Source organism: Erithacus rubecula, assembly GCF_903797595.1.
Source record: "Erithacus rubecula genome assembly, chromosome: 8".
NCBI classification, from domain to species: Eukaryota; Metazoa; Chordata; class Aves; order Passeriformes; family Muscicapidae; genus Erithacus; species Erithacus rubecula.
The window spans coordinates 23,553,830-23,580,750 of record NC_136659.1 but is presented as its reverse complement, the minus strand read 5'-3'; the positions used below and the strand labels follow the sequence as shown (position 1 = coordinate 23,580,750).

The 26,921-nt window shown below is 37.4% G+C and overlaps 1 protein-coding gene across 1 annotated transcript; it reads right to left on the bottom strand.

Annotated features, from left to right (window-relative positions):
• Window positions 1-812: 812 nt before the first annotated feature.
• CYP27C1 (cytochrome P450 family 27 subfamily C member 1) lies at window positions 813-20,800 on the bottom strand. The gene is made up of 9 exons (XM_079311305.1): window positions 19,723-20,800; window positions 15,071-15,261; window positions 13,235-13,434; window positions 11,296-11,505; window positions 9,873-10,036; window positions 7,248-7,414; window positions 6,397-6,475; window positions 5,510-5,713; window positions 813-3,142 (listed from the first exon to the last, which is right to left on the bottom strand). Exons 1-9 carry the CDS (start codon window positions 20,047-20,049, stop codon window positions 3,026-3,028), a joined length of 1,659 nt encoding a protein of 552 aa, XP_079167431.1. The 5' UTR covers window positions 20,050-20,800; the 3' UTR covers window positions 813-3,025.
• Window positions 20,801-26,921: the final 6,121 nt, after the last annotated feature.

The following is a 26,921-nucleotide window of genomic DNA, read 5'->3' as shown; positions in this document are numbered from 1 at the left end:
GCAGTTTTGTGTCCAACAAACCAAGTTCTCCTCAGCCCATGGTCACACAGCTTCCAGATGTGCCAGGGCTTGATCTGCCAGCAAACCACAGGGAGGCAGAGCAAAAACCATTATATATAACCCTTTCTCTACTCACAGAAACTATCAAACTGATAATCTTAGTGTGTCCTCATCTGTCCAAACTCCACCTTTCTTGAACACTTAAGCACACTGTACATAGTACTTAAGAAGAAGTATCTCTGATAGAAATTGGGGAAGAATAGGTCAGATTGCATCTCATTTACTTTTTCATTATTTTTCATTGTTCTGAAATACTTTCTAGTCACCTATTATTACGTAGGCCTTCCTCTACATATTAAATTTTCAAATGGTGAGCTACTCAAATAAATTATTATTTCCTACATATGTATATTTTGTTATTAAATTCCAGCCCATTTTTATTACATTCTGGGTTATGTTTTTGTCATTGTTTTGGTTTGATTTTCACACTTTATGCCTTTTTTCTTTATATCTTTAATATTCTTCTATGTATTAAGTAATTAATCAAAACATTGACATTAGAGTCACTTCTTGGATAACTTTGCCAGTACCTTTCCTCCAGAATAACAGTACTCTTAACATAATGTTATCTCCCCTTTCACTAAGTCATTACACACCTTAAATTCTTGAAAGAATCCCCCTCTTTTCTAGCTGAACTCTTTATTTCCCATGGAGTAGTGAATCGTTGAGTTCTACACAAGTTAAATCGTTTAAGCTGCTAAAGAAAAATGCAAATATAAAAAGTAATCAAAATAAGAACAAAGACTTGTAAATTCTGTATAAATATTTTATTATGTATAAAAGACAACTTACATGGATAGGTGCTCTATTAGAACAAAACACTGGCTGTTTTCATTAAAAGATTCAAATGCTATAAAAAGCATTAAAAATGTCTTTTCCATCTCCTACACTGATGTATTACTTAGGGATTCATACCAAGCAGCAAATGTACTGCAACATAGCAGTGGCTGGTGTTTCTAATGATGCTATGACAAAGCAAAAGGAAGGCACCATATGGCATCCAAATCTGGATTCAAGGCAGGAGTTCTTTGTCTCCAATTCAACAAAACCAGGCATAGTTATGGAGTCAAATACTCAGTCCATAGACTTTCAAACAGATTTTCCAAAACATCTCATTTGGGATGTTAGCTGGCTCTAGAAAATACAAATCTCTTAATTTGATTTAAGGTGGAGACAATTGAAAATAACAATGGAAAAGAAAAAGGAAAAGGAAAAAAAAAAGAAAGATGGAATACTTGGAAGCCCTGGAAAAATCAGAATGCAAGCTTGTTCAAGGAAAATACTCCCAACAGAATACCTGGTTTTCTTACAGTACATATATGTTCAATACAAGAATAACATTTTGAAGTCCTTATGTAAGCATTTAATCCTCTCATAGATCAGATATTTAGTATTATTATTTTGTATATGAGATCCATACAAAGGAGATTTTGTTTTTCTTTTGCCTAAACCTTGAAAAGACACCACAAAAAGGAATCAAAATACTGTAACAGTGCAACTGCAGTAGCTAGCTAGCTAGCCATGTGAAATTTCATGTACACCATTAAACCTACAGTTCTATTTAATTTCTAACCTGTCTTTGACTTCCAAAGGCTAGATAATCAAAGAAAAATTGTCATTTAAAAAACAAAGTTGCAAAACTTTTGCTAAGTTTATTTAGCTGAAATATTTATGATTGTCAGTATGTAAACTAATTCCCAAAAACAGTCAGAGCCTGACATGTAAACAGTTAACTATATATAATTACATATGTATTATATTAGGATATGCAGGTTTGAACACTGTTCAAGGCATGGTCCATGGATACAGGGTACAAGGTTTCTCTCAAGAATGGGAATGTAAGGTTAGTGCAGTGATACTAAAGTTATCCAAAGTATTGTGAAAGAGAGAGTTTTCTGTTGGCTGTCATAGGAAAAGTAATAATAATAAAAAAACAAGCAACCAAAGAAAACTACTCCAAAAAGACCAAGGTGTCCACTCTTTCTGTTAGGCATCAGATAGTAAAAAAACCTCTCTGAACACTTCAGTAGTCACATTTCCATCCTACAGAACTCTGTATTTGCTTATTGATTCAGCAAGTTAAAATGAGAAGTTTCCAGTTCTTGCTGCTGAAGAACTGTGAATAAAGTTAAAAGTAGTATTTTAATTAAATGATAAAAATGTAACAACTACTTCCTTTTAATATTTACATTTGGGTTTGGCATATTAGCTAGAAACTATGAAAGTGGCTTGTGCTTTGGTGATGAGAACAGTGCCTGGCTTCAAACTATCCAATGTGATATTTAAACTTTAATTTTTAAGACTTTTATTTTTTTGAAACTATATAGTAACATTTTATGGAGATTAAGTTTAGATAAATTTGTATATGTTCTGTATTTCAAGTCTAAACAATGTGACATAAGTTGTGTTTTTTCTATCTTTACTTTTCATATTACTGGATTTATTTTTTTTTTAATACATGCAGAGTAAATGTTTTTACATATTAAAAAATTATCTCAATTTCATTGTTACATGGAAACTTTTAAAAAACACTGGAGGACAACAAACATGAAAATACAAACTAATACATGCAGCTAATTTCCACATATTATATAATAATCCCCTTGCTCTCAAATACACTCACCGAGTAGCAGCGTAACAAAATCACTGAATGATATTGACATGTCTGAATTAACTTTTGGTTGGCTTTTTTCAATGCTTGTGTTGTTATTACTAGGAATTCTCCCAGATAAAAGCAGATTCCCAGTGCAAGAAGGATTTTTTTTTGGTATATATTTCCATATGTGTAATTAACTGTTACAGGAGAGGTAATTGCTCTTATGTACTGCTAGAACTAAGGCAGAACATAATACTTCATGATATTGTCAAATACCTACAAACCAGAGAACAAGCATAGTCTAAACTTGCACAAAATGCAAACCTGTTTCCATGAAAATTGTGTAAGTACTTCCAAAACATTTGAGCTTCACTTCCTGTCAGAAAATCTGACGTTGATGGAGTTTCCAGGAGTCAAAAGTCCATGAGTTTTGGCATGAACTGGTTCAGTTTTGGGAGAAATTTTGATTTCAAAATTCTGAAGTAACTGTGAACATAAACAGGAGAAGTATTAGAAAACCTGCAAATTTGCCAGTGAAGAGTAGCCTTTAAACATAGAATATAACAGACTGCCAGAAGCAAAATTTGTGTTGCCAGTTTGGCAGAGTTTAAGTGCTATGATTCCTGTCCAGGAAAAAAAAGGGTGTTACAAGGTAAAAATTATAACTCAAAATCTTCCTCCTCTGATGGAGGGAGGACTGAGCAAGTCCTTACTGAAGAGTTTCCACATAATCAGATTAAACAGTCTGAATTATCAAAGAAACTAAGGCCTCTTCCAAACTGTGAGCTTCCTCTCAATGTGTTTTTGATTTCTCTTCCTTTATTATCAATAAATCTGTGAAATTATTAAGAAAGCTATAGGAATCCCAATCCCATCAAACACTTCTTTGTAAATGAAGAATACCTCAGCTATTCACTTTTACACTTTCAAGAGGGGAATGCTGCAACATCCTCCACTTTTCCTAATAATAAATCTCAAACACTTCTTTCTATAAATTAATTATCTCTTATCTTTCTTCTTATATGACTGATGCCCAATGCATTATTTTCCTATAAATAACTACATTTTTCAGTGTCAAATTTTTGACTAAACTTTTATCTAATTCTTCCCTTTTTAAAGTCCCTCTTGTTATTATCTTTGTCTTCCAAATTTCCTTGAATTTGGCTATATCATCCTTAAAATGCAGTGCATGAGGATGGATGTTTATTGTTACTTAATGAGGATTCATTAATGTTTGGCAAGACTGAGTAATTTAGCTCCTCTTTCTGACACACAAAATGCTTGCTAATATTATCTAGAATAACATTGCCTTGTCAGAATTGACCAATTTTTTACTGTATCACTTCAGTCTGCTCCTATTGTACTAATATTACCCAGACAGTTGTTCATAAATTTGTATTTATGATTTATTTCTTCTCAAGGGCACTAAATAGCAACTGTCATTAGTGAATAATTTTGTGTTGCTTCTGGAAAATGTCTTCTTTTTCAAAATTCTATATTCACATCCTCTGATTTTAACTTAATCAGCTTGGTATCCCATGCAAACTGTAAAAGTATTCTCTAATCCATCACTTAGATTGTTAGTGAAAATAACTACCTAAATCAAATGCAGCACAGACTTATATAGAATTTTAATCAAATGCTTTTCCAGTTCAACAGCAATATTTGATAGCTACTGCCTCTAGCTATTTTCTTTTTCCAACCAGTTGTGCATGCATTTTATGGGCACTTCCATCTGGAACAAATTTTATTAATTTAATTGAGGAAAAAACATACAGAATGTGTGAAAATACTTCCTGAAGTCAAAGTACATGACTGACTTTATACCCCCAAATGAGGCAAGTGATCACAAATCAAAGAAAGAAATCAGATTGGTCTGAAACAATTTCTCTATGATGAGTTCCATGTGTTTCAAATTTTAACTCACTTAAATATCATCTCTATGTTTGTAAATTGGTTGTGTGCTCTTTTGTTCTATTTTTTTCCAGAAAAAAATAGGTTCTTCATTGCTTCCTTGAGCCTCCTTTTCAAAAAGATTGAAGTGTGTTTGTTTTACCAAGGCCCCTGGGAGCTCTCACTCTCAGTTCCAAAAGACAGGCAGTAATTGTTCAGAAACTGCTCCAGAAGTTTGCTGAGGGAAATTCATAGACAAATTTAATCAAGCTTTCCTTTGAATCTATAAAATGGATATAAATATTTTTATAGTCGAGTAACTATAAATAGTTACCAAATCTTTGTGATTTGATTGCACAATCTGCATTCATTATTTGAGCTATAGGCTGTCTTGTAAATGATAAAAATATAGCAGCTGTTGGGAGTGTTTTCTTTATTATATGAACCAATCAAAAAACAGTATATCTCAATATGTACTATTTATATAACTATTAATTATGTATCTCTAACATTATAATGAGTTAGAAGAAAGAAAAAAAAGAAAAAGTCCAGAACACAGAAAAATTCTGCTGTTTGCCATCACACCGTGATCAGTATCACTAGGATATAAAAATCTATTTTACATCTTCGTAAGTATTGAATTCTAACTAAAACACAGAAACTGGGCAGGTAACCATTCTAATATGAATTAAGAAAGATTTCTTATTTGCTTACAAAAGCCTTCTATACCAAATCTATATAATTCTTTAATAAACTTACCTTTAGTTTTACATCATGTGTACCATACCATCTGCAATGTAGTTCAAAAAAATTTGCAATTTTTTCAGCCTTTGCAGCAAGAGTACATTAGACAACACTCCAAATCAAAGGTTTTGAACACTGTAGGATACCCAGAAATGGCATACATAAAAAAAATACTAATTCACTTTTCTTCTTGTAATGCTGTCACATGGTTCTAACCTGGATCAGTGCAAGATGGATTTCCAGCTCTGCAATTCTTTTCCCTATACAACTTCGAATGCCATAACCAAAGGGGATGGAGCCAAAGTTGTCAACTCTGTCCAAATTATCTTTCCTCAGCCAGCGCTCAGGTCGGAACTCATTTGCCACTGAGAAATTTTCTTCACTGTATGAAGTTGCATAGTGACAAAGTGCCAGCTGAGTCTGAGGAAATGAATGATATTTATATTTAGCTAGTTCCAATGTACATAACAAAATTTTAAAACATTTGCAATTAATTTAATTTCTGCAAAAAGAGGTGATAAAAATTAAGCAACTTTGAGTAATGCTGAAGACAAAAGAATACCTCGAAAATCAAATCCCTTTCTCAATTGGTCAAAGGAAATAATCTTCAAATTGCTTTCAGTGTTGCTCAATGTATTAGAGAAGATGCAGTGGGGAAGGAGATGGGAACAAGTCACAATTATTGGGAATTGTTTCATGAAGTTGCTAAGAGAAAAAGGGAGAAACTTTCTACAAAGGGAATTAACAGACAAAGAATTAGAAAACTGCAAGAGTAATGAAATTCATGCTTTTATAATTTAATTGTACAATTACATAGATATGTAATTAATAGACTCCACCCTAAAGAATATTAAGAAGAAGTCATGATGATAAATTTCATTTGCAGGTGAGGACCCAAATAAAAAAATATCAAAACAACAGCAACAAGTCAATCATAAAATCTATTTGTGGCATATAAATGGGTATTACTGAAATACTTTCTTCTTAATGTTCTAGTGTGGTGAAATATTTTAAAATCAATTAAGTGTATATATGTTGTAGCAGGTCATATTTCATTTGCAAAAATTCAACTGTTCTCTGCAGAGGACTGCAACAGAACCTACCCCTTTAGGTATCAAGTATCCTCCAATGATCAAGTCTTTTTGGGTCACTCTTCCATTTCCTGGCAATACTGGATATAACCTAGTGAGAAATATTTGTCTGAAGTTCAACAGTAATAACTAACATAATTTTAAAAATGTTTAGATTTCAATTTGCATTCACAAATATGCAGCATGAATGCCATATTCATTCACACCAAAAATGTTTTTCAGGAGTACAGAACACCTTGGAGCTTCAAAAACCTTGAATCATCTGTGAGAATATGATCATCATCTGAGAAAAGTTATTTATTAGTAACTGAAGGTTGAGCTATTTGGTCTATGCATTTATTTGCTTTACACATGTACAAGTATGAAAGTATGTGGTTAAGCTGCAGACATTTCAGCACTACTGCTAAAGCTGAAAAAGCCTGATTGATGCCTTCTCTAAAATCCTCTTGCTCCCCTCACCTCATTATGAACATTTAGTATAAACATATTTTTTAAAGTATGTCACATGCCTTTAATTTACATCAAAAAGCTTAAATTTTTGAAGTGGCACTGCAAAGTACCAGTGTGGGAAGCAGGTTGTTACATTTTATCAGACAGACTAAAGGGAAAAATCAAGCTTTCAATTCCCTACCTTAACAGACATGTCCTACATAAATGATACCACTTCTACCATACTTAGAAACATTAAACATTATGCAATCTATCTTATTCATTGCTTGAGCATCTTTGGACACAATACTGCTGAAATAAATGAAAGTAGAAGCAACAAAGTGCAGTAGCAACAATGAACTACAAATGCTAAAATGGATTCAAAATTCATTAGAATAACATGGAATTCAATCTTTTAGTTGTCTGCCACTTACCTCAAGGTTTCTTTCAGGACAGCTCTAATCAAAGGCAATTTTGGGACATCATGAGCAACTGGAACTTGATCTTTCCTCAGTTTATTGGCTATTTCCTCATAAACACGTTGCTGCACCTCTGGGTGCTTTGCCAACAAGTATATTGCCCAGGACAGAGTAAAAGAAGTCTAAAGAAGAAACCACAATCATCAAGCCTAACATTAAAAATAATTTCAAGCCAAGAAAAGCAATCAGCTTTCAACTATGTGTTTTATATGTTTAAAGTTATGAAACAGGCTGGCAATGATTCACATCTGGATTCCATGGGAGGTTGCCAGACTTTGCCATCCCCTCCTTCATCCCTTTTCCATCTAAAAGTCCACCACATATCAAAACAATCCATGTTGATATTTTCCTAGTGAAATATAAAAAGCAACAGACAAACCAAATGCAAACCCAACTATGTAAACAATATTGAAACATAAATACTCTAAACAGAAATGGATTAAGTTTGCTCTCAGTTTTCAATATGCATTTCACCTTTCCTTCCAATAAAAACACTTCACAGGAAACAAGATAATAAAATACTACTCAGAACATTTCCAATCCCTTTTAAGCATATAGTGGTCCCCTAATAGCATCCACACAACAGAATTAATATCATCACTGCTAAGATTATATTTAATCCTTTTGGTAAGCAATGCTACTCCATTATCATTTTAAAATATTTTGTGTAAAGAAGAAACAGAACACGAGGCAGGACACAGTTCAACTTTGAGCACAACAGGATTTAAAGAAACCCATCATCTAATCTTTTTTCACCACAGCTGGAAAAAAAATCAGTTTGTGGAAATGTTTAATTTCGGTCTTAAGACCAATTTAGAATGCAAATTCATCATGATGGTGACCTTTTATGTCTTGTCCTTTCATATTTTGTCTTAAAACTGGGGTATAATGCTAGAAGTAGCATTGTCATAACTTTTCTTGTTTTTCTTTCAATATTGAATGATTGTGCCTTCTACCATGCAACCCAGTTCTGTTCCACTCAGAGAGGCTGGCAATTGTGCCAGCTGTGTACAGAACTTTTCTGATATAAACTGTTCCTTCCCAGCTCCTTCATAACTTCTAAAAATTAGGACTGTTCCAGCAACAGGCACAGTTGCTTTGTAGCCAACAACTGCCTCTCTTGAAAGCTTTTACAACCCTGCAAACCTCTTTCAGTTTTTATGATAAAATGAGATCTGAATTGACAGCAGTAGAGAAAAAAAAATTTGTTTTGTACTTGAAATTTCAGTTTTTGTTTTGTACTTGAAAATGAGGAAGTCAGAAGGTATCCTCTCAGAAAAGGACTGTTGCCAACTGAGAAAGCTGAGTCAAATGGAAAGGGAAATTCTTGTTGGCATTAACACTGTGCTTTTATTTTAATGAAAAACGTCACACACTAAAAATGGAAAATTGATGGTCTAAAAGATTAGAAAATGAATGGGATGAATAACCATGTTTTACTTAAGAATCAAACATCAAAACGTTCTGCAAACTCATAAGCCTTTGGGACATTTAACCAATGGAGTAATATTCAACACATAAAGAACTTTTACATATGCTCCTTATTTTGGAATTCAAAAGTGATTGCTGTTGGGGTTTTTTTGTTTTCTTTAGAAACCTTACAAATTTTCTTAAGCCAAAAGAAATCTGAATTCAATTATCCAGGGAGTTTTTCTTTTCTTTAAGACCATTTTACTTTTTAAACTTATTTTAAACTTTTCTACTGTAAGACTATTTAAGACCTACACTGATTCTTTATAAAATTAATAAAATTTATTTTTACAATTTGTTTGGTAACAATCATTTATAGTAGCAGTGTTCATTGATAGTCTAAAAAGCTCATCTTTCTTTTTGCTTATTCTTCCAATTGTTGTGCTGCAGTCAGTACTGAGCTACACTGATTTCATATTATCAGAATGAGAGGGGAAGATACACACATAACATTAATGTTTCTTCAAATGGCAAAGCAGAAGAATAAAGAATGAGAGACACTTGAAACACATTCCTAGGTGTTAACATATTGGATACACCAGCCCCATTAATCCTGAGCCTTTACCTGAGCTATTTGTCTCAGATTGACTGTTGCCAGCACAAGCAGGGGTAGAGTGAACTTATCCACATCAGTGCTGTCCTAATATCCTCCTCCTAATGGATTCCAGCAGAAAGCAGGTGTCTGATTCATAATGTGTATCCCAGCTGATTTAATTAGCCATACATGAAAATCCTTTGCCAAACTCTACACATGAGTTTATTGATCAATTTTTTTCACACTAACTTTCAGCTAACTTTTCTATTGTGGTCTACCTAAAGAGCACAAGCACCAACATGATAAGCAAACTAATAAAAGAAAATATGTGAAATACAAGCTGAATGAAAAGACAATTGCTATTTTATCTGTTTAATAAACTGTGGAACAGACTCACAAGTGATGGGTTTCTATAAACCACAGCTAGATCAGAACACTGATTTAATTCCAACGGCATCTTGGCTTAAATGTGTTAAAATTATATCCCTATAAACAATGCAACCCCCTGAAGAAAGCTGCCAGTGATACTGGGTCACAAAAACAACTATGCAAAAGAAAAATGATAACAAGCTTACTGTGTCCACTCCTGCCAGAAGCATTTCAGTCATGTTGGCATAGATCTCTTCCAAAGTAAGTTCCTTACTCACTAGGAGGTGTGTAAGTAGCCCACCATTCACTACCTCTCCTTGGTCCAGCTGAGACTGAATAGCCTTCAGTTTGTTGTCAACATGGATTTGACCTTTGGGATTCAAAAAAATTGTTAAGCCTCCATTTTTATTTTTCTGCTGGTTCCATTCAGAAATCACATTTCTCACGCTACACTGCACGTTCAGGGGGAAAAATATTGTTCTTCCTTAAGGAAAAATCCTAGAGTAATGGTGGAGATCCTTGGATACTCATGGCAAGGAAAAATTGAGCTTACAGGAACCTTGGTAGCTCACAGCATGAGAATGCTGAGCACAAAAAAGGGACACAAGAGACTTCAGTTCCCTTCCTCAAGGGAAGCTTGAGGCCAAGATTTTATGCCCACCTGGCTCATGATAACTCTGCAAGAAGTGGTGAACTATGCAGAGCATGCTGCAACTCAGCACAGAGAGGCTGCAACCAGAAGGTCAAAGCCACAGAACTTAATTACTCTGAAGACAAAGATGAGGAGCATCAAGTAATAACAAAAATTCAAAAACTCCAGTGAATGGCACACCAAGCAATTTCACCACACTTCCATGTATAGTCTAGTGACTGCAAACAGCATCTTTGGTCAAACAAGGCATTTAAGAAAAAACTCCTCAGAAAGTTAATGGCTCACAGAATGAGCCTACAAAAAAAAAAAAAAAAAAAAAAAAAAAAAAAAAAAAATGCATGCAGCTTTCTAATACTTGAGAGAGGAAAGGGTTCAAATTTTTTAACACTCAAAAACGTTAAAAAATAGAATTTCAAAGACAATTCATTCTTCCTACTTACATGAAAACTGATTCATAAAGTAGCCCAGAATGTTTCCTTTATCAAAAAACCCCATGTTGTAGAACATCAGTGTATTTTGATGCTGACTTACACTCTTGTTATATATATAACTCAACTTTATAAAGTGTTTAATTAATTGCCAGAGCCTATCTTATTTTCTTGCTAGTCAGTTTTGTTTGTCAAGATGCTTAATTAAAATTTTGCTGAAGTCAACAAAAGTACCCTCATTAAAATGGAAGTGGCTTAAGATAAAACCTTGGCAGAGCACTTGGACCTGGAGTGACAAGTGGGTGCTGAAATAGGTGAAGATAAAGAAAGAGCAGTATAAAATAGGGGAGTTTTGAAATGTACTGGTAAAGTTTGTTTTCAGTAGAATACTTTTTAAAACAGTTCCCCTGGCCAGTCTACATTTAATATGAAACTTACTTCTGCCACAATGTCTTCTTATAATTTTAGAAGAGAAATGCAGCTTGTCCCGTTCAAACGCACACAGAACCTGCAGAAATACAGCTGAACTTTTCTACTACTAAATCTTACTAAATTTGAAGAGTCCATCCCAGGATCTGCAGAACTCTCTCCAGGGTTTTGGAATAAGTGGACGAAGCCATTTGGGAATAGCACCTGCATACATAGTGGTCTTAAACATGCTAAACATCAATTCCAGAGCCTCAATATATTCAACAGTCTGCTGGGGAACGTTGTTTTCCAGGCAGCCCAACCGGCATTCGTAGAGAATAGTGGCCACACCTGCACATCAAAATAGGAAAGAATTGTCTATACACATGCATCAATACATATTAATAATTTAAGGAATCATCTAACAGAAAGTGGAACTACCTTACAATAAATTTATCATTTATTATTATTGTTATTATCATTATTATTATTATTATTATTACTTCAGTTGGGTAACAGATAAAACAGATATTCAAAACACAGTAAGATAACCCAGCTAAACATTGCAGCAAGAGAGTAGCTGCTGTTTCATTAATGCTCAGCATGAGAAGACAGGCAGGAATTCCAGCAGAAGCAGAGCAGCTTCCAGCCTGTTTGCTGGGTTTTGTATTGCTCTACAAATCCTGAGCCTGCCCTGTTGGCCTCTGACCACACAAAGACACACGAGTTCAAAGACATTTCTGATAACTGGTGACAACACAAGAGTTTCTACCAGTGGCTGTGTCTGTCATCAGCTGGTAGCAAATGAATACTGAGTCAGTGTAAAAGGATAAATATCTTGTACTCTAGTGTTTTTACTGCACACAGCATTCTCCACCCAGCCCTAAAAAACAGCAAGTGTGACACTGTTGCAAGTGACAAAGCTGACTGCCTCTTGTTCTGACTTGCTATAATTTTCACATATGTTTTTCTGCAGTTCTGCACACATCCTCACTAGAAATTATCTTTACTGACTAAAATAATGTAAAAATTGGGTTATTTTCAATTCACTCCTCCTTTCCTCATTTTCCTTCCCTGGGAAGAACTTTTTCTGTATCTTTCCTTTTTTTAGTACCTCTTTCAGAAACTGCTAGCTCTTATACATCCTCTTGTTGCTTACATGGTCCTTTCAAAGAAATCTTACATGCTGGTTCCCTGAACATTTACTGTGTAAGTTAAATAAACAGCAAGTCATATAGAAAATAAATGTGTGCCAGGCATAAATTATAAATGAAAAACTAAAAAAATGTGAAGAATTTAAACCAACTCATCATTTATAGTGAATCTGTAAGCTCACAGTTTGAAATTTCATAAACTGGTAGTTAAATGCCATTTTTAGACATTATTAATGTGAAACAGACCAAGCAGGCAGCCAGCAATTTGACACAACATCTTCATAAGTGAGCAATTTGGAAATTCTTCAAATCCCAGATTACTCAGCTGCCTGTCAGCAAAGAGTACCAATGAAATTTGTATCACCATGAGATTTCTGTAAGAACACAGGAAATGCCATACAGGCTCAGGCCAGGGTTTCATTCAGCATTCCCTCATTAATGGTAGCCAGCAGCAGATGATATCAAGGCAAGCATAACAGTCCCACACTTGGTATGTACAGGCAGGGAAAAGCAGTATCTTTTCCCACATTATGAACTGAACTTAAATACATCACATGGGGATCCCCCATTGGAATTTGGCTGGTACATTGTGAAGTTAACATGTATTATAAGTCAGCTGTTAGAAGGTCAGCATCCTTATTCTTGAAAAATTAATCCATAAATATAGAGTACTCAGACTGTTCAAGGCATTGATTGAACATTTTACCTGTACACCAGCATTTTCATGGGAATTGCTCCTTAATACAAGGACTCTGCAAAGGAATTCTACTGATACCCACTGCACTAACTAGGAAGAGACACAAATGCAGAATATCAAACACCCTTTCCAGATTAATCACATCAGGGCACAGTCATTTGACAGAAATGCCTAACCACAACCACATTGCTTTACATGCATTTTCTTTACAGACCCAGCCTGGGCTTACCTTCCATTGAATATTTGAAGAAAAGGTTGTTAACATTGGTCACTGTTTCCCCATCCTCCTCTTGACTTCTGAGGGTATGGATTCTTTTAATTAAATCTGTGATAACTTCATTGACTCCTTCAGAGTAAACAGCCACATCTTTGGGTTTCAGAATTTTTTGCCTCAGTACACTTCTCATTTTTAGCCACTGCTCCCCCTCCCTAAAAGAAATTATTAATAATGTCAATACATAGTTTTCCTTAACAATCATCAGCTGGGTAAGAGCTCTGCAACCAAACTGTTTGCAATTTTTCATGTCAAATGAAAAAAAAGGGTAAAATGAAAATGATGATAATGTATATTTTGTATTATGCTCCTACAACTTTATTCTGTATTTACTGCACATCCTCATTAAATTTCTGTGTTGCAACACATATGTTAAGGTGTAAATCAGTCTCAGGTTTTAGTGACAGAACTTGCCCACTCAGTGTTCTGAATTTGACAACTGTCCCTATGTAAATGTTAGTAGTGGGTAATGCAAGAAATTAGTAAAATATTCTATTAAAATTACTTTAAATAAATATTTGAATGGGTAGTCTGTAAAACTGCTTTTACACAGAACCAGTAGTTAATTACCAAATAAAGTATCACATTCAGATCTGACAAATCAACAACTTGAGCTGGTACCATAAATTCCATTATTGATACATCACTTTCAGCTACCCCAGTTTGAAACCTACAAAGTAATAAGAGAGCAGACCTATCTGTAGAGAAACAACCTACAGCTACAGATTCTTCTTTAGCTGAGCTATGCATGGAAACCTTTGTGCTGAAGACTAAAAACCTGAATTCTAGTGTTTACATGCTCCATATGAGTAGAGTCCTTGCAAACAGTAGTTCCAGGGATACCTTTCAATTCCTTATGAAAATGGGCAATTATCTTTTATGTGTTTATTTCAAATTGTTGTATTTCCCATTAGGTTGTTTTTGGTTTTTTTACTGGAGCAATGCCACTGCAAGGCACAGAAACTTATCAGACAGTAGAAGAACTTGATGTCTTTAACAGATATTTCCTGAGTCTCCTGATTTAAGATCTTTTCAGCAAGTGTCAAGGAACTGTTAGTTTGAGTCTCAAATACAGCTTAAGATTTGAGTCTGCGGTGCAATACATAAAGCCTTTTGCTACCATGAAAAAACAGACTTTCCATGACTCAGGAAATTAATTTCCCTCTAAATAAACATCCTATGTCAGTGGGGACTGTGAGTAGATCCCAGTGGCAATTAACCACACCCACAAGCCCTGCCAGGTTATGCAAGCTGTACAGATAGACAACTCCTCTGGAATCAGCCAGATTCAAAAATATCTGTGTGGGGATGCACTACAGTGTGAATTGACCATTCTTTGCATTAATCTTCTGAGGGGGCTCTTCAGTGACAAATAAAGCTAAAACCAACCTGAGCCAACAATTCCTCACAGGACACTTCCAACCAGATGGAAGAGTCTAGAACTGATGCAGTAAACCCACATTCATGCAGTGCAGTGCCAAAACTAGTAAGGTCTATTCTGTAAAACTGCTTGCAGGTGAGTCAGCTCAGACAACTCCAGTTGATACACATCCCCAAAGAATGCCTTTGTGCAAAGTAGCTCACTGCACATTCAATTACACATCATCACCATCCCTTTGAAACTTCACAGCAGAACAAATTCACAGCATTCATCACAAATACCTACTCCCTTCCCCCCACTAGACACATAAATTCCCCACACAGAAAAGCCTGATTTCCCAGTAGAGTCCTACAGAAAATCACTGAACTTACACAAGGGAACAAGGGAAGTGAAGGACTAACAACACTCACGCAGAAATGAGCCCCGTGGCTCTCCCCCGTAAATCTCTGTACTCCTGCCACGATTCCATGTTGGCTCTTTGTGGTGCTCTGCCTTCTGCTCGGAGGACTTGAGCAACCATGTCTCGATCTGCAATGGATACAACAAACTGGGGACCAAAGTGAGACTTGAAGATCTTTCCATATTCCTGAGTGTGTTTTTGCTACAGCGTCGCCAACAAAGAGAAACAGAAGTCAAGTATTACTAAGGAAAACTATCACAAAAGGAAACTGATGATTTGTCATGCACAATCTCTCACATCTAGAATTTGATCCCCAGCCTTCCAGTTGGAAATGTCAGGAGAAGCATCTAAGCATTACTGTGAAATATTCACAAGAAAAACAGAGAGGTCACACAGTTCAGGACCCTGACTGAAAAGACCCAAAGCTCTGAGGCACTGAGTGTGAGCGAAACCAAACACTGAGAAGATGAAAGGACCTGGTCCTCTTTAAAACACATCCCTCCAGATCAAACAGGTTAGAAAGAATGTCTGCAATAATGAAAAACATGGAAGCATATTAAAATTACCAGTATAACACAGAGATATAACTTAATATCTTTTGTAAATAGCTACTTACTCTACCATTTAATTGCTTATTTAAAAAAGCTATGTATAACCTAACCAAGAATAATGACAGCACAACAGCCTAGTGAAAAACGACATTTTGAAACAGATCTGTCAGCAATGAACTCAGAGACATATGCTAATTCTGCAAAAGAAAGGAAAAGATAGGGTCTTATTGCAGTGGAGTTTATTGAGTGGTTGATCCACAAATGTGGAGCAGGCTGGAGGCAAACAAGGGGATTGGAGATTAATAAAGAGGATTGGAAAACATTAAACTGTGTATATATATCAAAACAAACAAAGTCAAACCAAAAAGTTTTCCAGTAAGATTGCACTATCATTGTCCCATGAAATTGTACTGATTATTTCAAAAAAATTTCCTTCTGACATGGTCATTAACTGAAACTCTCACCTCTTACTAATTTGCTTGGAGTTGAGGTTGAGAGAGGAAAAAACCCACCAAAACTGCAAAGCAGTTATTAAAAAGATATTATTAAGACTTTGGAAATCAATGTTAAAGCCTTTATTTCTGGTTAAAGTAGTAAGACAATTTAAACCGACCAATTTGACATGTTACCTACATTCTAATCCAAAGACGTCTGCACACAGAATTATGCTGATTATAAACCAAAGACAGTTGACACTAACTACACTTGTGAAAGTCTAGTATTGACTCAAGATTACCTTATGTGAAATAGATTTTATTCAATCTTAGTTACAGAGATGAATTGTTTAATTGCCAACAATAAGTTTAAGACATATGAATCATTCTTCAGAAAATGATACCAAGTGCACATAAAAAATGTAATTCTTTTTGTCTAGTTTCCAAATAAAACATGAGTTGTGCAATTGTGGTCTCTGCCAGTCACTTCTTAACTACTTTTGGAACACAATGGCCAACTTCAGTTTAAGTTCTGAAAGTCTCCCACAACGACATTCTTACCATTTTCAAAAATCAGCATCTAGATTCACATGAGACACATGTATTAGTCATCCTGATGAGGGAAATGCTACAGCAGGAACTCAACTGTCCCTTCTGCTTGGTCTGCTCCTAACCAACACCACAGAACAATGTATGAACAAGCACTCCCAAAACCCACAGTATCTCTTGGCTTAGAAATACTTTAGGATATCAAACATGGAGATAACAACTTTGAGAGTGTGTGTCTTTAAAGGAAATCATGAATTGGGAAAGGAGTGAAGCAAGGAAAAATCAGTGGAGGGAGGGGAATACAGGCCACCAGTCACAGAAAAACAAGTTCAACAAATTTTGGTATTTATAGAGCAGTTTATTTTTTTCACTGATGGTGAGGTTTACATGAGACAGTGAACTTCAACAGAAAATATATCAAGTGACAAGCTACCTGATCAAAAAGGTTAAATATTAGTTTTAAACCAGAAATGGACAGGGACAAAGTATTTGGACATCCCTTTCTTTCAATCGACTGAACACCATTTTATCAATTTCATGTCTAAAAAAATGCCCAGAATTTCTATTCCCATATTTTCTATCACAACATGGGTTTTTCTTTCCCTTGTTCCAAACCCTGAAAATGTTCCATTAATGCCTCATATGCCACTCTCACACACCATAAATTCAAACTGCCAGCATCCACATCCCTCCCTCCTCACCTTTCTTTTCTTTATCCTTGCACAGCACTGATGATACAAAAGCGATCCAATCCCATCAAATTATAAATACTTTCCCTTTGTCATAATTGCTGTAGGCATTACTACTTTTGCCAGGCCTAGCTGGAATCATGTTACTGAGAACAGAACCTCCTTTGTGAAAAGGCTTCCCCACCCCTTCTGCATATAGCACACAAATATTTGTGTGCACCAAAGGACATCGTCTAAGTAGCTGAGCTGGTTACCAAAGGGTTTGGGATTAATTCATTCCTGATGTTCACTGTATTGTTAAATTTAACAGACTGTTAAATGCCTACTTGCATTTTATGTGTAGGCAAACAGGGCATCCTGTGATTCTTGAGACTCTAAGCAGAATCAAAACTAGTATTAAAGTGCAACTTCTCCTTGTCCTTCCTCAGACTTTCCTTTCTAGAAATAGTATTCATTAAAAAAGAAAATAACCATATCAGCTAGTGGTAGTGAATAGCATATACTATTTAGGATGTCTTGTATTCTTTATAATACTTTGAATGATTTTCACTGTTTTGACAGCGAAAGAACTTCAAACCAATGGTAGCATCTCTTTTGTGTTATGAAACTATGATGAGTACCTCTCAAATTCTGTACACCATCACAAAGATAGAGGAAAAAAAGAAACAGAATGAAACAAAGAGCTTTGGTTGTCTTCAAGTTTCATCTGCATATCGTAATTAGCAAGCAATCAAGCTGAGCAATTCATCATTAGCAATCTAGTTTGGCTGCCATGGAATACATCGCAACATTTTTTCTTAAAAATCTAAATGATAAATATAAAAAGCTGTACAAAACTAACCAACTTATGTGATTCTTTTTTTATGCCTCCTGCCTCTTTCTGATGTTTTTAGGTCTTTCGTCAACCCCAACTTTCAAGTTTTAATTCTCGAAACATTTAAAGTTCTGTTTTCTTTAGTTTCTCTTTTCTATTTCCCTTTCACGCTCTTCTTTCTCCCTGAAATTTCAGTAATTTTCGGGCAGTGAATTTCTTCGGGCTGAGTAAATTTCTTCCTAGCGATTTGGGAAAGGTCACTAAAAACAGCAAAATAATAAATGCCCCATTTGAGGTATTCCCAACGAGATCTTTGCCGGTGGAAATCTTATGGATCCAGAGCTGCAAAAGGGTGAAACACACAGCTTTGCTTCCTTGTAGACAAAGCGCTTCCTTTAGAATCTCTTGGACTACACGGGGAAAGGGCCCCAGGAGATGCACTGTGACTTTTTAGGAATGAAACCCACATGTTTGGCCAAGCAAGCGAAAGAATTCATGGGTGGATAGCGGCAGCCTTACGGTAGGAGCGCCGCCCGCGCCAGCATCCCCGAGGCGCTGCCCACGGAGGGATCCTGCAGCTCCCGCAGGGACAGCGCGCCTCTCCCTCCCTCGCCAGGTGCGGCCGCGGGGGGACCCGCTGCGGGGAGCTGCCCTGACCAGGGGACGCTCCTGGGGCCTCACCGGCTCTGCCTCACCCGACCGCCTGCCCCGCTGCAGCAGCGCCACACGCCAGGTGACAGGAGCCGCGCTCGGCCCGCCCTCGCCTCGCCTCGCCTTCCCTCCCCTCACGCCGCCATCCGGCCCCGCTTCCCGCCACCCGCTCCCCTCCCCCGCGCCAGTGTGGCGGCCGCGGAGGGGGCGGCAGGGCCGGCAGCGCCAGTCGCCGCCGCTCCCGGGGCTGCCCCTCGCCCCCCCGGCAAGGTTCGAACCGCCCGCCTCCCGCCCGAGGGATGGGGCGGCCGCCGGGGCCGGCCGGCGCTGACGGCAGCGGGGCCCGGCGCATCTACCGCCCCCACAGGGCACCGATGTAGGCAAAGTGTATTTATGTAAGGGGAGGCCGGGGTAGGAGAGACAAAATGGTCTCTGCTCACGGCGGAGCAGCGCCGGGCCGGGCTGAGGGAAGGGCAGCGGCCTCAGGCGCGGCGGGGCTGGGGCGGCCCCGGTGCCGCTGCTGCGGTCTGAGAGCCCGGGGAAGCCCACGCTTCCCAGCCGTGCCCGCCAAAAATAAGCCGTCTGCAAGCTTGTGAAACAGCCCAGTTTAAAATAAAACAGTTAAAAGTACTTTTTTTTTTTTCCTTTTCCTTGTTTTTTTTTTTTTTTTCCCCAGTTTGAGGCACCTCCCCAGCGGTTCAAAGCGCGCACAAAGATGCGCAGGGAGCGCTGGCGGGCGCCGGGGCACGGGGACCGGGATCGTGGGATCCCCTGCGAAACAAACCCGCCGGAGCCTCCGGTGCTGCGGGAATTGGAGCGGGGATCCCCCGAAACCCGGGATCCCCAGCGGGATGCCCAGCTGCGGTGCGGCTAACCCGGCCGTTCACCAGCGCCTTACGAGGGGACTAAAGCAAAGGTTTTACTAAAAGTAATCCTGGCGCGGTTAAAGCATGAAGTAGCCGAGGGAGCTGTACCTGGATTTCATGAATGCGGCCGAAGCCGTCCTTCCAGAAGAACTCGTAGAGGTTGTAGAGGGTGTTGGGTCCGGGCATTTCGTGCAGGCTCTTCACCCTGCCCAGGCGCTGCCGGGGGGGCTCCAGCAGCTCCGCTCCGCGCCCCTCGCCTTTGTTCGCCGCCGCCGCCCGCGGGCGGCTCCGCACCGCCAGCGCCTGGCTGCTGCACGGCCGCGGCTGCCCGGCGGACCTGCTGCCGCTGCCAAAAACCGCCTGGTAAAAGTAAGTCCTCTCACATTCAAGTGTCTGCTTGCATTTCATCGTCAAAACTCTGCTGAAGAAGGACATGTCTTTTAATTTCGGGAGGGTCCACTTTGCTCCTGAAGCTGCTTTTTATTTGGTTGCTCTTTCTTCAGTGCCTGCTTTAACTTGTACAAGCAGCACTTCTCCAAAGTCTTACTGCATGAGCATCAGTTTACACAGACCATTATTTAACGCTCCCTCCCCTAGGGCTGGAAAAGGGGGGTGGGTCTGGGATGAGACTTGAATAGAACGAACCTATTATTTTGTATAATTCAAATCAGATAAATTTACCCATTTTACATGCAGCCGAGGTCCAGCTTTTGCCTCTTTCACCCATTAGTTTGGTGAAAAGCTCACCCCAGCTTTCTTCTATTTTAAAAAAGCAGGATTAGGCCTATTTTTTTCTGTGGCATTAATTCATTCCTATGTTAGAAAATAGTGTATTTTCTGCAAGAAGTTCTCTTAGAACCCTTCATTATCCGGTAAGATGTATGAAATACACTTGTGCATCCACATGTAAGCAGCACTGGTCTTATACAGTAACCTTACCAAAAAACAATCCTGTAAATTACAGTATTGAGAGATGTTATTTGTATTGCAGAACCATTTATCTTTTGGACAGGATACACTTCATAGGTGGCTTGTGTCAACTTTTGTAGAAATCTGCAGAATTTAAAAAGTATTTGTGTTATTTTCATATGTATCTCTGTATAATTTCGAAGGCATTAATGATTATCTGTAAAATGTTGATTTGTTTCAGAAATTATGTGGAAGCCACTAACTTGGTTTTTAAGGGAATCAGATACTCAGATAAAATTTGAGGACAGAGGAAAATCTCAAGGAAGACCCACATTTCTAGAACAGAATTATGAATAAACTGATGGAAGAGTAAATCTAGTAATCCAGTGTCAAAATTGTTAGCTTTTGTTTTCCTTATTTGTCTTCACTTAGATTTTTTAGGCTGTACTCTTATTAATCTCTGTGTACATGCTTACTTTGGGCACTGATAACTCTGCTAAAACAACTCTGAAGTTAGGTACATCAGTCTTTATGGATACAGCAGTAAATATTACAGGAATAAGATCTATTAAAGTACGTGTTAGTTTAAGCTAAAATCAGGTCTTTGAAATTGACTTCATCATACTTGAAAGGGTCCAGAGAAGAGCAACAGGAAAAAAAAAAAAAGAGAATGTTTTTAAAAACTACTTGAAAAGGTTGATAGACTTACTTCATCTGGGAAATATGACTACCACAACCATGACAACAGTGTACATCTTTTGTTAAAATGTTAAAAAATAGGTGAATGTCAGAGAGAAGAAAGAAGATAATGGGCTTAGTTTGCAGGTACAGATTTCTTGATTACTTTTTCAGGTAGCCAAAGCATCACAGGACATTACATACTTGCTGTCACTGAGCTTTGCAAGAACAGGTTTGAGAATATCATCAGGGAACCTCTGAAGTTTTCCTTCCTACATTTCTGTGTAGTGTAGCTACATTATTTCTCTGGTATTTATCTAAAGATGCTTGAAGAGAGACTGTTACACCAACATTTAATATTAACATAGTCATTTCTAGATTGCTGGAGGGAATATGTGCACCCTTCCTAGAAACTCCTGCTCACAGCTATCAGTATGGTTGATTTTTTTTCTTTTTAGTTTGAAGTCATAAGTGGTTAAGGTAAAGCATCCACTGCTACTAATATGCTAGTGAGATAAACTTAGATACATAATGCTGTTACAGCTTTGCAACTGGCAAGTAGCTTTCTCTGGATGTATGTTTTTCCAATTCTCATTTTTGGAATTCTCTGTTGTTTTCTCCTGTTACCCCCTTTCCATGAAAATCATTGTAGGACACATTGTTTCTAGCCAGGATATTTGAAAAAGCTTCAGAACTTCACCAGAACAGTACCTGCTTTTCTTCTGGGGAATTTCTGGAGGTGGCAGTAGTCCCAGCATAGGAACTATGTTGTATAACCCCACCTGCACTCAGTTTCTTCTCAGTTTCCTTATTGTTAGATTTCTGTTTGTTTGCAATAAAATGGTCCGAAACACAGACCCCATATGAAAAACCAACATATAAAAACAGAGAACCTGCCATTTCAGTGAAACAGGGAGCTCACCTGGTGCAGCCTGTAAAACAGCTGCAGCCTTTCAGATCTCATTACTGCCAAACCTCAGCAAATTTTTAATACCAGTCAAACATTCTGTGATTACCAGCTTTATCAAGTTTATATGTGCATCAGCAATTATAGTAGAGCCAAATTCACAAAAAGATTGTAGCAATGCATTGTGCTACAGCTCCTGAGGAACTGGATGCATTCTCTGCTGTCTGCATAGACTGTTGCTGGTTTTTAGTATTATACTCAGCAGTGTGAGGTCTGAAAAAGTTTATTTCATTAGTCACGTGCAGATTTTATTACTGTAAAAAAAAAAAATCACTGAAAGAAAAATCCCAAACCCCCACCAAAAAACAACCCCAATGTATAAAATTAATTTTGAATAGGTATTTGTACTTGGTCTAGTTTTAAAGAGAGAGTGGAATGTGCCATTTTAGAAGAGTCCTGACCCAGGAGTGTCTGTGAGAAACTCCATTACTGCTTACCATCTTGTAATTTTATTACGAGGAAATATCAGTGTTTGATAAGCAAAGCCAAAACCACCATCCTGAAGAATTTCCAGAGTATATTATAGTCACTGGCAGAGTGTAACAGAAAAAATAAGTTAAGAAAGCACAAAGTGGCAATGCATTAATGATGAAAATTGCCAAATTTCTTAGATATAATAGAAGGACTTAAAGGGGTGTAAAGGTGCCATTATATAAATCTGTATAGAACACCTTCCTTGCACACAAAGAATTTAATGGATTGACATCCACAGAAACAATTTTTTTGTAATGCAGGTGAGTGGCCCAGAGGTAGGTCTGATGATCAGTGGGCCAAAAATATTTATAAATAATAGATATTTCTAGGCAGTTTGCCAGAGGGAGTAGAAATTCAGAGTCACTAATAGATGCAGCTGTGGTGCACCATTAAAACATTGTTCCACAATAATTATCAGTAATACCATAACAACCCATCAGTGCAGATACAAGTTTCTTTTTCCATGTAAACTGTACAAAAAGAATACTCCAGACAGCAAGAGCCAAATTGTAAGGTGGTTCAATAGCTGAATATAGGAAGGGAATATTTATGAATGTGAGTGAATACATGTGGGCTACCACAACATGAAATGTGTAATTAAACCATTCCCTTCTCTTTGCTGTGCCAGATCATAATGCAAGGTTCTGTTTGACTTTCAAATTAGAGTTTTAGTGTACATTTGTGCCATTAATTTTCCTGCTTTACTGACACACTTCACATCCTTACTACTGCACAATATGAGTTGGAGGTCAAACTTGCAAACTACAGAATGTTCAGTAGTCAACATTATCAGTAAACACCAAAATTTACATGTCAAGAGACAGATGAAAGTGAAATGAGTTCCCTAGAATAGACTTGAAAAAGAGAAAGGAAGAGTAAAGGAGAGGAGGCAACAAACATTTGAAAGATCAGCAGAGGGGCGAAGGTTTAGAAGGCAACCTAAAGTGGTGGAGAGGTTGGCATTGTCCAGTCCCATTTCCTTCCCAAATATGAGCACAGACTTGTTTCAGGTAACAGAAGCCCAGTAGGAGTGCCACAGAGTTCCCAGGAATAATGATGAGTATTGTAGCCATTATACAAAACCTCCTTCCAATCCACATAAAGCCACTAAGCCATAAAGAGGGGAGGAGTTATGCCATCAGCACAAGCCAACCAAAACACGTTTATGTGACTTAAAAGATAAATATTTTCTCCTACTTGTACAACCTACCAGTATATATATTTATCAAACATCTTAACATTGACTCGGAAACACACTCAGAGTTCTTTAAATTTAAACAATTATGTTTGTCCTAGCCTGTTGGTCCTTGGAGTCTGAAAATATGTTTTATGTAACAAGTCAGTTGGGACTTCTGTTATTTCAAACAAGTTGGAGCACATGCCCCTTCACAGCAGACATGCTTCAGTTTTAGTTAACTTTTGCTATGTAACAGGATCACAGTATAAACTAAACTTGGCTTATTGATAATTTAGATTATGTATTATTTTTGGATAATCTGTCTTCAAACCCACAGTCCTGCTGTTCTCTCAGTCTAGACCCCCCAATGGTCTGATTAATTGTACTTTGGTACCTTCATTTAGTTATTTCTAAATCCAATTTAAACTTGCCCTCCTCTTTGCATGAACTTTGTCAAAGTTCAATCCAAGCTCTTTGTGTCAATAACACTGATATTCAGAGTCAATGGTTACATTATCATCTTACCAGGAATTCTGTTTTCTTTCAATTATTCTCACCTTTCAACAGTCTTGGCTATATCTGGTTTGTAATTATTTGAACATAATTTTATGATATCCAGTATAATAAATATGGTACTGTATGTTGTACATAACTGGTGAAATAGCTACAAGTATAAATCTTTTATAATTTATGGACATAACAGAGATTTGATAGGAGGCATTTAATTTTGCCCAAGACTACACAGATATGTTTTTCAGAACATTTGCAAAGAAAAGCTGAAAAAAGGGCTGCAATGTCAGAAATGTAAACAAAAATTTTCGGTGTAGTTTAAAACTTTTTCACTAAAAAAGCCATACAGATAGTCATAATTTTTGCCTTTTCTGACTGTCCTCAAAGCCATCTTTTGAAAGATCCTTTCAAGTTGTGAAGTTACTTCTTTGGAATTTTAAATGCTTTTTAAATTCCTGTCTTTTCCTGAAAACAGGACAAATTTGTACTTCACAGGCTAAATACTATTTGAAAATTGTACAAAAAGAAGGTATTTAAAGCAGAACAAGCAAGCCAATGCCGCTGTGACTTACTGTTCAGCCTTTAATAAAAACCCCATGAATCAACTGTAAAGAATTTAGCTCTACTTGCAAACTTCTTTTAGATTTAGATCCTTGCCCTCTGCCTCCTAGGGCATACAAAACTAAGTTATACTGAGAACTACTTGCCTTGAAGTCTAGAGTTTTTGAACACATAGAGGAGAATATGGCATTACAAAAAATTACCATCAGGAGGGCATAAAGGAGACAGGGAAACAGAAGCTGGGTGTTTTGGTGAGCTGCAACACTGAAATTGCCACCCCATGATCACTGTGCCCTTTTAGTCTAGAATGCCATTTTAATGAGTAACAGCAGCACCCTTCAAGCATTAACATCTTCATATGGACACTTGGTTTGCCACAAGAAGGAAGGACACATAAACAGAAGCTTCAGTATTGTATCCTATCAGACACACAAGCAGCAAATATTAAAAAACACAATTCCTGAAGAAGATTAAGTCTCCTCAGTATGGAATCTGGAGCAAGGATGGGGCCAAGGAGCAGAGAAAAAGCTTTTCTTCCAGCAAGGAAATCTGAATGACATCCAAGAAAATCACACCTCCTCTATCCACAGACTTCCAAGAAATAATTTACTTACCCCTGAGTTCACCTGCCTCTGGCATCACTCATAATCTGAATCACAGTTCTGCCACACTATCTGTTCTTCTGTGGACAATTTAGTTTCCTAGAGGGCTGGGATTACAGATCTGGAGCTGTCTGTGACCCTCGGGTGCATTGCCAGAGTGCAGTTCCTCAGTGACCCACCTGCCCAACGCTGTTATGGTACAGCTGCTGCAGCAGCTCAGCTGTAGTGAGTAAATGCACCAGTCTGACACTTGCTGCTACAGCCTGGAGTAACAGCAGGCAGTAATTACCACACTTAATCTTATCAACATAATGAATTCTAAAGTTGGAATACCAAGATGCTATCACTGATGCATGGAGTCATTCATACCTCATAAAATTATTGTGCTTTACTTGATGCACAATGTACTACATCCCACACAGACATTACTTAGAGGAGTGAGATCATTAGTCATAATTTACTACACATGAACTGCAGCAGTCCTAAATCCAGCTACTACTAGTGATTTCCACAATTACAGCAATCAGTATTAAGCCATTTGCATTTGGTATGTTGTTGTGGGTTTTTTTTAAGTTTATGAAGGGCGAAGAGTAGTTTAGTTTCAAAGGAATTCATAAAGCTTTTAAAGAGAGAATTATGCAGAAGGACACTGCCTGACTTGCTCTAAACCTCTGTCACAGGTCCTTCCCATTACACTAAATTACCAGTTTGCTACTGTTGCCATTAGAGCTGGTCCAAACTACTATTAGAAGTAAATAGCACTTCAAACTGGAGAGAGGAAATCAGCACCAGAATACTGAACAATTATCTTTTCTGTATAAGCCACTCAAGCACTGCCATGGCTGGTTCCAGGTCGTGAGGCAGAAGACACAGCACAAGAGAAAGAATCAAGTGTTACAGGGTAGGGCTCAGAGCCTAAACAAAGTTTAAACTGAAGCAGATCAGTTTCCTTTTTAAAAATTACCTGATTCTGATAGAGACCAAAACCAAGCATCATCTGTTCTCAATTATTAAATGTTTCCATTATTTTGTGAATTCATGCTAGTAAGAAACAGAATTCAGCATTCTTCTGAAGCACATTTGTCATACCAGAATAGCTGTACCATGCATGCTCCTTCCAGTAAGGTAAACCTTTATACCAACCTATTTTCAACCAACAGATATTGTTCCTAAAGCTCTATAAACAATCAGCAAAATAACACCTCTTAATACAACAAAAGTAGCGTGTTACATTATTAAGCAGATGTTAATTAAAAAGCATTCTTCTGCCACAAACCACTGCCATTTCTCCTGTCATTTTCTAGAATTACAATGCAGTCTTTGTTTAAAAAAAACAAACTCAGGAATCTTTCTTGCACACATTCTTCCAACTCACCTTGTGAGAAGTCAAAATGCTTTTTTGATTCAGTAATAACTTATGTGGTGACAG

What these genes read in the sequence shown, in the direction of transcription:
- CYP27C1 (XM_079311305.1), bottom strand. Translation starts at nt 20,049, where the DNA reads ATGTCCTTCTTCAGCAGAGTTTTGACGATGAAATGCAAGCAGACACTT. An exon ending in CTTCAAATATTCAATGGAAG is followed by an intron (nt 11,506 to 13,234) that starts GTAAGCCCAGGC and finishes TTTGATGTGCAG; the next exon opens with GTGTGGCCACTATTCTCTAC. An exon ending in TCCATCTTGCACTGATCCAG is followed by an intron (nt 3,143 to 5,509) that starts GTTAGAACCATG and finishes TTATGTTCACAG; the next exon opens with TTACTTCAGAATTTTGAAAT.